At 39.6% G+C, this 10,450-nt stretch overlaps 1 protein-coding gene across 1 annotated transcript; it reads left to right on the forward strand.

Moving 5' to 3' along the window:
• The first annotated feature begins 9,266 nt into the window (after window positions 1-9,266).
• Window positions 9,267-10,232, forward strand: LOC142948727 (transcription factor HES-2-like). The gene is made up of 3 exons (XM_076090865.1): window positions 9,267-9,495; window positions 9,601-9,784; window positions 9,889-10,232. Exons 1-3 carry the CDS (start codon window positions 9,406-9,408, stop codon window positions 10,230-10,232), a joined length of 618 nt encoding a protein of 205 aa, XP_075946980.1. The 5' UTR covers window positions 9,267-9,405.
• The last annotated feature ends 218 nt before the right edge of the window (window positions 10,233-10,450 follow it).

Here is a 10,450-nt window from a genome sequence, read left to right on the forward strand (position 1 = left end):
ATATGTCACAGAATACAAAAAGCCTCTTTTTAATTCAAACTCTTCATAAATTATGCAATCGCAGTAATTGAACACAGGTTTTGTAGTCATTTCATTCTGAAATGCTCACATTTAGCCTCCTGTTATGTACTGTTTATTCTAGAGTTCACCTTGCATTTTATATAGCCCTGATTTCAGTAAGTTATGCTGAATTGAAGTGATTTTTCACCCCAAACTTAAGATAGTAATCTGAACAAACATTAAAAGTCTATAAGCCTCTATTTTGGGCTTTTTCAGACACAAATATGAGAACTTTAACATTGTCTATATTTAGATCATGTTCCTTACTGAAATAGGCTATTCAATAAACTCCTTTTAGCAATTGCAACTAATGTTGTGGAAAATAAGTTTTCCCTTCTTTTTAGATGGACATACATTTTCTTTCATAAAACCATCCAGACTGAAACCTGTCAAAAGATAGACACATTTTCTGTATAACTTATAGTTGCAACTTATAATTCGTGGTTGTTTCCCTTATGATGATCCCTGAAACTTTTAGTACAGGCAAACTTCTAGAATTAACCAACAAAAGCAGGAATAAACGTGCCGCATTTCTGAATTGGTACGTTGTTGCAGCTTGTTTCTTCTCTACACAAGTTAGATGTCTTCTGTCCCCTTGAACTCACCATGCAGGCGTGATATCTCTCCCACAGGGACCCAGTCATCCGTGAGCTGCAGTGAGAATTTCTACGGTCAGACTTTCTCACACTCAAGCTCATTAGCAACTGACAGAAACAGGACAACTGATTTGACAAGACAGGCGTTTTAACAATGTCAGAGTTCAGTGCAAATTAAGAAATAAATTGACTGAACATGTGGTGGAGTTTAAATAGTTTTTCTCTGTCTCAGTTTATTTTATTTTATAAGTTATAAGGTCCCCAGTAATTTGACTTTAGCAACACATGTTAATATAGCAGATATTCATGTTGCAATATAATAAAATATAATACAAACATTGACAGTCACGTGTTATAGTTATAGTATAGTAACAGGTTATAGGTTTTCAACTTGTTCGACAAATCTCATAAGTTAAGCTCAGACAGCGTTACATCAAATACTGACAATATATTTCTCGTATTAAGCCATACACATATATCATATTAAAACGGCTAATTGAGACAAGTGGCTTAGGTTCAATGTAAATCACAGTGTCTTGAGATCATATTAAGCCTTATATACTACACATAAGTAACATGTTCAAAGCACAAGCTGGTATAAATATAATTTAAAAGGAAAAGACAACATACCAGGGTGTGACTTCGTTGCCCCTCTGCTCGTCATTTAAAGCCCATGCAGCGGCGCGTGCAGGTCGTTGCTGGTTGAAGACTGTGGTTGTATTGAGCGCCCTTTTGCAGCACGAGGTTTGGGACCAAATGACAGAGACGCGTTTTCTCTGTGGGCGGAAACCTCGTTCAGGCCACGCCCCTCCATAGCGTTGCTGACGCACTCCTGAAGGACTGCAGGAGGACCATGCAGCAGCTAGAAAAATATAGATTTAAAATTCTATATTCTTTGTTTTGTTTAAGCTTTAAGACTGTAAGCTTGGGTCTCACTGGGTTGTTCGTACAAAAAGCAGAGCAATTCAATTTGCTTATTTGCTGTGGCCAGGTTCATTTTAAATTGAAAATGTAATAAAAGTATAAATTTCTTGTAAAAATGTTCCAAAAAAATTAGAAAAGCGGAGAAAGGCCCACATCCCTCATATAGCAACAATGAATACATTTTGAGTTGATGAGCATCCTTTTTGTTTTGGCCAAATGTGATCCCTTTATTCCTTTTGTATTCCATTGTTATGAGCAGTTACAGCAATGATATTAGTACTTTTGGAAACATAAAAATAAATCTGCCTTATCATTAGTAGACTTTGACAATATCTTTCTTCTATATTGGACATTACTGCAACATAGAATATACAAACCTCCCACTCTTTCATTTCCCCCTGGACAATTCTTAATGGTCCCTGCACTTCAAAAATAATTCATCGGAGCAGGAAAGCCATCTGCTGCCTTTGTTCTCCTGGCTCGTGCTGTTCTCGTGCCCCTGATATGGCAGCACAATGGATCCCACTCGATCAGAAATCCCATATTCAAAAAACCCGCCAAGAAGCCGCCTGTCCTGTCCAATACCTCGACTGTAGGTGTGGCGGCTTTAATCTCTAATATCGTCGCCAGGCATTTTATTAACAAAATGATCAACAACAACAAAAAACATTCAATTGTTGTATGTTTTAGTGTCGCTTTTGTATCATCAACGTCTGTTCCCTAAACATTAATAGCGTGTTATACTGACTCTGTTGAGTGAGGTGCATTACATGTGTGTCAGAGCTGGAAACGACTGCTATTGGTGGAGAAGCCAATGCGACGCTATAAGTTTACCTTTGTCAACTTTGAAGAGCAAAACAAATGTGCGCCACCAGATGTGTGCTGTGCCTTGCAGCTTGGCTTTTGGCTTGGTTAGGCTTGGTTGGATATTCAAATCCTGTCTGAGCCATCCCTCTGATTTATGCAATGTACAATTAGGCAAAAAGGCTTCTCTGAAAACGACGCCATGCAGGCTCGATGCTCTGCAATAAACTTCCTTTTCAACTGGGGACAGTGACAATAGACGTATTAAATGGTACCGCGATTGTAAAGTAATAAAAGCGCCACTAGTGTTTGCATGACATCTCCAAAACCTCTCCAGTCTTTGTCTTTCATTCAGTTAAAAACATAATTCAACCTAAACCTGGGTTCTTTCATTCAAAATGTATATTTTTGTCCACGCCTGTATTTTATCATGTTTTAAGTATAACATGATTTCTATCACGTGTAACAAAACGCAGTGCACAGTCTTATATCCTTCAAATAGCAAGCAGAGAGCGCAACATTGCATTGTTTAGAATATATGAGGCCCCTGAAATAATTTGACATCAATTTAAGATATTTTTAGACTCTTTGATTTATAGGTTTAACTAACTTAAGTCAAAGACTTGCATGCCATATTGACAGAAAGGTGACTTGTTTCATGATGTGGGCTGCTTGGTTAGTGGCGTTTTATTCAGAGAGCACTTTAATTTATCATTAAACCTCTTTTGTTACCGTCTCATTTAGCACGCGACCTGTAGGGATGCTGACGCAGACTTTGGACAGAATCAGTGACGTCGGATGGACTTCGTGCGGCAGAAAACAAGTTTGGGTTTTCGTCACTGTGGCAGATGCTTTATGAAACTATAGCGTTGTTTTAGGCGTGGGGAGCTTCATATCAAATTTTGATAGGTCTTCCATTTGCATCAGAGTGACTGCGTCTCATCAGTGCCTTGACAAAACGAACCAACAATACAAAACGGGGCTATGCAAAAACATTTGGAAACGAATATTTGACTATTTTTAATCTACAATAAAATAAAAGATACATTTTTATAGCCTCTGATTATATGCCAAGAACAGCTCTGCCATGAATTCTACTTTGACAATGCTTATGTATTACCAGTTAGTGAGGGGAGCAAATATTAGAATATTTTTCAATATAATGCATATATATATTATATGCACATATAACATAAAATAATTGACACCCTTGTAAAAGTTTAGATTGTACATAAAAGGGCCAAAACAGTCATTAGCACTTTTATGCATTTGTTGATGTCACACTCAGGATAACTGACATAGAACAAAGAAACACTTTATGAAGATGGATCTTTTTGATTGTTTCTTATAGACCCATGTTGACTGATGTCACTTAGACTCATAATAGAGCTGGTGTGTCGATGTTGGAAGGTTGATTCATTAGCGTTAATAAGTTCCTCTCATGATAAAGTCTAAACATAGAAAACTCTTCTCTATTTCATTAACACATTTCATTGCAGATTTTTCTTTCAGTAGAGATGCCATTTTGGGCATCAAAAGAAAAGAAAAGACCAAAGTATTTATTATCCAGACCTTCTAAGAACAATTACTACATAAGGGCCAACATAATGTACTGACAGGCCTGAATGAGTGACTTAAGAACAATAATTTATCCCCACAGACAGCTTTCAACTGGTAAAACACCCTCTCCCTCTTCAGCACCACGGACAGTGGTCACCTCATTAAGCACCACCACAAGGAGCAAAAGTGTCAACCACACCTGTCTCCTCTTGATCAGAGATGAGGCTCTGGAAAAAAAGCCACGAAGTGTATGCCCTTACAATATCAAGAAGATCCCTTAAACCACATCCCTTTAGTTTTCTTTGTTCATGGCCCTGACAGTTTTGGGACCTCCTCTTCAAAAACAAATAATAAATAAGCTTACCAGCTTTTTTTTTTTTTTTTTTTTTTTTAGCTTTGTCTCATGGTGTTCATCATACTATGCAAACTCAATCTGCTGATAAGAACTGAGATGCGGTTGGCAGCTATTTAGTTGGTGCAGCTTTAAACCTAAAACATATTTTTCCATTTGCAACAGAAGTCAAATTAATTTCAATAAATTGACATGGAAATCAAATATCTCACTGTAACAGGAGAAACAGACCCTTTGAAATACGTTGTTGCATGTTGTATTGCAAATGTTCCCATAAAAATACAGTAAACTGTTTTACAGTGAAACTACCATCATGTAATTCAACAGTACATTACTGCCATTTTCTACAGTAGAAAGTGAGGTTTACAGTGTAATATTTTAGCTACTGTAAGCTGCCAGTAATATACTGTGTTTCTACAGTGTTGCTATTGTAATCTACGCAAACCGTTTCTAACTGTATATGTTACAGTACACCGCTGACAAGTTTTCTTCATATTTATATTGAGACAAACTACTGAAAATATGTGTGTTTCAGTATTAAATTAGCAACATATTAAAAAATGCATACACCATCAAAAACCTAGCACAAACGAGGAGGACACAAGTGATCAAGTGAAGTGTTTTATGGATCAGAACATTTTAAAAGGATGTATCGTATATAATACAATGCAAAAAGTATAACTTCAAATCTACCCAATAATAAAAGTGGATACCCTTTCTCGGGGCATCAATTTAAATTTAAGACAGCTGCAAACATTTTGTTAAAAGAAAGAAAATAACCATAAACACTAGTAAACAAAGATCAGGGAACGCATGGAAGTATTGGCATTTCAGTGAATGACTAGAACTATTTGTGAAAGAAGCATTTGAATTACAGTTAATTTCCAAAGTTAAATACTTAGAATATGAATATACTCTGTTGGAATCCCAATACTGCTGAATAAATTCCAGTGTCCAGTCGCTTGATCTTGACATTGTTGGTTGAAGATATAAGGCAGAAGGCAGCAAGCCTGTGATAGAGGTCAGCTGGACTCCCTCACAGGTGATTCAACCTTCAGTGCTGAAACATCCATCCATGTCTGATGTCATCCATCCATATCTGTCCAAACTGATGCAGACAAGGAGAATTGTTTAATTAAGTGACCGACATATTGGGTGTTGTTTGTATATAGCATGTTCAACACAAAAAAACTCCAGTATACATCAGTAAATTCTCCAATAATCTAATAAAATCACATTTAAGCCAATGTTCTGTAAATTACCCCATACTAGTTCATTAACACTATAATTGCTTCCCCTCCATTGCTCGATTATACAGTATTAAACGAGGACTCGCCGGTAAAGCCTCTGCTGAGGTGGTAGACCCTTGTTAAGCACAATGCTCATAGAAAACTTAGTGCTGCATTTACATTTGACTTAATTTACATTTAGAAGATGTTGCTGACATTAGAATAAAATTAAAAAAACTTTCAGCAAATTCAGATTCACTAACTGAAATGGGGTTTTACTCACAAGCAAGGCTGAAACAAGTACAACACCACAGGTTAAATAGCCAAAATAAAAATGTAATGTGTCTCCTCTACTGCAGCAAAGTACATGTTAGTTGATATTATTAAGCAAGTATAGCATTAGCTTTAACTTACTGAATCTCCTCAAGAAAAAGCAGTCCTATAAACATTTTCAAAATATTCAAACATCTGATGAAGACAAACTTCCTCTAAAAATGCTCTCTTGTGCCTGCCAGATGCTTACTAGATTATACTAATTTAAGGTAAGCAAGAGTTTAACACTTTTGGGTCACCAAATGGCCAAATATAATTGTATCCTCTCAACATGATATTACTCATCTGTTTGTTTGAGGTGGATGAACAATGATTAAATGATGAAGATGGTTGCATGGCTTCTTTCCCTCTATTACTTCTAAAACAAAAATACTGCATGATACCTTCAAATCAGTAGCATACTGATGATGTTCAAGATTGATTTTGGCGCCAAAATTAAAATCTATGTCCTGCATTTAACAGTACAATACTGTTAGGATTTGGGAATATACAGAAATTCTTATTTCATCCTCGTTATTTACAAGAAAACAGAAGTGACAATTTGCAGCTAAAACACACCGCGCCTCAAACCATTTCAACATGGAATTGTTTTTTAATTATATTTAATATATATATAATATATAATATTTTATATTTAATTTCTTTCAGCATTTCATCCATCATCCATTTTCAACCATCTCATGGGAATCACAAGAAATATATCATTCTTTACGCCCATGCAAAATGTATAATCTACATTTTAGATTTAAGCTATGGCTTTTTTTTGGGGGGGGGGGGGGGGGGGGGGGGGGGGGATACAAAGCAGACCAAGTAAAAACAACACTGCACAATAAGGTGCTAAAAGGACGTCCTAATACGATAAATTATCATTTTAATACATTTTAATATATAAAATCAAGTTGGATTTGATCACACACTGCATGGGAACAATAGGAAGTCCATTCAGACTTGGCTGTCTCAATGCTGTAATCAAACTCCAGCCAGCGGTCGACAGACGCTTCAGTATGATGCGGATAATGTTGGCATATATTTTGGCTTGGGATGCCAGACACCCTTCCTTTCAGCTACAGACCCACTATGAAGTCTGGTAAACCGGAAGTCTGTAACTCTCCATAGCCGCAGTGTTGCACCATCGCCCTCAGCAAGGCAGAGAGTCCGGCTACGCTTTTGGTTTCACGCATCAATAAACCAGCGCAGGATCCATCTGTCTGATCGCAGTGGCTCGTGTCAGTCTCATGCCGTTTATACGATCAAATTCTCATTTATCAGAAGTATGTTCTCAAACTCACAGGTTAAGATTTTTGATATTTTCTGGGAATACATAAAATACATTTGAACTTTTTGCTCCAGATTATACTCTTGCCCCAAACTGTTAATTATGTTGTTCCTTGTAATGATAATCCTTAGGCCATAGGCCTATTAATACATTTAGTTTTTCCTTTATTCGACGTAAATCTGACAAATCGTCAGGTATTGAATTCAATAGCCTGTAGTTTAACAAGAAGAAAAAAAAGAAGCTAATCATATCCCTCTCCCATACACTTGCTGTAAAAGTCCACTGTTCTGTACGTCCTTCAACAAAGGATCACTGTGCTCTCAGCTTGCACAGATGGATACCCACGCTGGAACAAGGACAAAAAGGGTCCCAACCGAAGCCTCTCGTGCACTTTTTTGGGGTTTTTATCTCTAAGGGTCCGTTCCCAGACTGGACTTGATGGCAGTTATTTGGGGCCCCATGGGGCAGGACGCGTGCGAAACCGCGCATCTATAATGCTTGGAAAAAAATGAGAGGGTTGAATCCCCTCAAGCTACAGCAGGACAGCTTGCAACCGAGGAGCAACGTTGTGTTTACCAAAATGATAAGAACGTGTTGAACTACATATCTGTTTCCTCATGTAAATACATCAACTGAAATGTAATTGATCTTTCAGTGTGTTGAGCATGTTCCCGCTCTTTATATCCCCTTAAGCCTTGAGGTTGGAAGTGTTTCAGTAAGCCTTTTGTGCGTAAACAGTTTGCTATATCTAAAAGATGGAGTTTCATTTGGTGTCTTGTATCGTATTATATGGACGTCCGTTTAGCATCTTGTTGGGCAGTGATGTTTTTACTTGGTCTGCTTTGTATTAACGTATATAGGCCATCACTGTGCCATTGTGTCTATGCGCTGAGACCCAAAACCTCCCCCCTCCAAAAAAGACGAAAAACGTAGTTGAAGCACATTGATGATGAGCCGGGATGCTGATGGGAGCAGCGGCAAAGCGGTGAAGCAGTGGGAAACAGAGGAGGGGGTGTGTCTGGTGTGTAGAGACGGAACATGAGAAGAAGGGGGGGGGGGGGCTCCCATCTGTTGCGCTCTTGTGGCGCGTGCCGAGCGCGTGAATCGGCAGCTCACTGCGCTGTGTTTGATGGTCTGCAGCAGAGATTGGCTGAAAGTCTTCGAGGATGTCAAAATAAAATCTGTTTATTTTAACTTTTGAATATCTACGTTGTTTAATATTGTAGTTTTAAAGGGATTCTCACTTCAAAAGAGGTCCAGTTTTGTACTGAATCAGATGCCTATTCTATTCCTCACCGTGTTGTGTTATAGCATGGCTTGTGTGCTGCATGATTACTGTGTGTGTGCGTGTGTGTGTGTGTGTATACATACTACGTTCATAGTCCGCAGATGCGCGCACCTCGCTGCGTGTGTTGCAGGTTGTCACGTCACTCCCGTCTCCTCCCCCACTGTTCCAGGTAAACATCGTGTTGTTGATATTGGAAACAAGCTGCCGAGGGTGCACAAGCAGATGTTAATTCATACATAGCGTCGCTTGGGTATCTGGTTTATTTATTGGAGGAATAGATTAGTCCTGTCACCTCAGAATCACTCATCGGGTTCAGGTTCTTTTGTTGTGGCGGATTGACAAATCGAGACCATTAGCATAAATAAACTGATTGAATGTACGTATATTGATAATGTGTCTCTAACTTTTTTAATTGTTTATCCATAACAGTGCAACTCGGGCATATCTCATTACACTTTTTGTTTTAGAGATGTGGACGCTCATTTGTGGAAATGATCAATGCAAAACAATAATAATAATAATAAACTGGGTAATAAACAGAAAGAGTGTCAATTTAACAACAAAGCCATGCAGGCGAATAAAGAAGCAATCCTGATGAATATTACAAAAGAGGAGCTGATATAATCTGTTAGAAACACAGCGTTGTTATAAGGCTTGTGTGCGGGGTGGATATTGGATGAACGTTAAAGCTTTATATTTCAAACGCAATAAAGTGCAACATCATCACGAAGCTCCGCATACCAGCGGTGTAGACGCAGGGTCCCAAAGGGACCAGATGGTCCAGACGGGAGCTCCGCTCATCTCCCAAAGGCATCGCCCCTCCATGTGTCAAACGCCCAGCACAATGGCTTGTGTTCCCGCCCCCCTGACGCGCCGGACCCACATAAATAGGAGGCTCTCCAGCTCTGCAGCACACTTCAGCGCAGCCGCTGCAAGAGCAAGTATCTCCCCTCAAAAAAGCACAACAACAAGCAGCAAACGAAATGAGTCCCAGCATCACTACCGAGGCCGGCCAGCCTCTCCCTGCCAGGTCCACCGTGGCCCAGAGAAAACAAGCCAACGAACTGAGAAAGGTAAGAGAAAGAGAGACACTGTGCTTATATGTTACTGGAAATGTTTTCTCATTTGAACCTTTTTTAAAGTGCAGCTGAATAACGTGTTTTCATTATTTCTTCTAGACTCTTAAACCCTTGCTGGAGAAGAGAAGGCGTGCTCGTATCAACGACAGTCTCAGTCATTTGAAAAGCCTGATTCTTCCTCTGGTTGGCAAAGACAACGCACGCTACTCCAAGCTGGAGAAAGCTGATATTCTGGAAATGACAGTCCGCTTCCTCAGAGACCTTCCTTCCTCTCCCGTCAAAGGTACGCCTCATCTCTTGAACTAACGCATCGCGCAAACCATCTTATCTGAGATTGTGGTCTTCACATTAAATTCAAGTCACTAATGAAATCTCTTTTCCCTCCAGATTCTGCAGACAGTTACAAGGACGGCTTCAAAGCCTGCCTCCAGCGCGTCTCCACCATGCTTCCCAAAACGAGTCTGGATCAAGACGCGTGTCAGCGGGTGAACGAATTCGTCCAGCAGTCCATGTCCACCGCCGTCACCCCGACCTGCCTGAACTGTTGCGCTCAGAGCTCCAGGACTCTCCCTCAGATCCAACAGAGACTCTTGAGCCTCAAATCCAGCTTCAGCTCCAGAATGGAGAGCCAGTCCCGCAGCAGCAGCGGCGGCTGCGGCGGCGCAGTGGCTCCCAGCCGAGCGCAGTCAGCACCACAGGCGGTCAACGCTGCCATGTGGAGACCTTGGTAGATTAGATGGACATTCATTCACCTCATGCGTGTTATGTATTTTGTGATGTTATTTATGCCATTTGTATCTGTATGCCTTAGCGATCACGAATTGTTGGAGTCGCTGTACAATAATTTCATTCAGCATTTAGCTCATTTCGCGTTTAATGCCAGAGAGCACACGAGCACAGATCTTAGAGAGACTGAAGTCTTTGAGCTTTTTAAAATGCAATCCTCTTT

This window comes from Anarhichas minor, unplaced genomic scaffold (genome assembly GCF_050575085.1).
Source record: "Anarhichas minor isolate MPS153535 unplaced genomic scaffold, ASM5057508v1 ptg000003l, whole genome shotgun sequence".
NCBI classification, from domain to species: domain Eukaryota; kingdom Metazoa; phylum Chordata; class Actinopteri; order Perciformes; family Anarhichadidae; genus Anarhichas; species Anarhichas minor.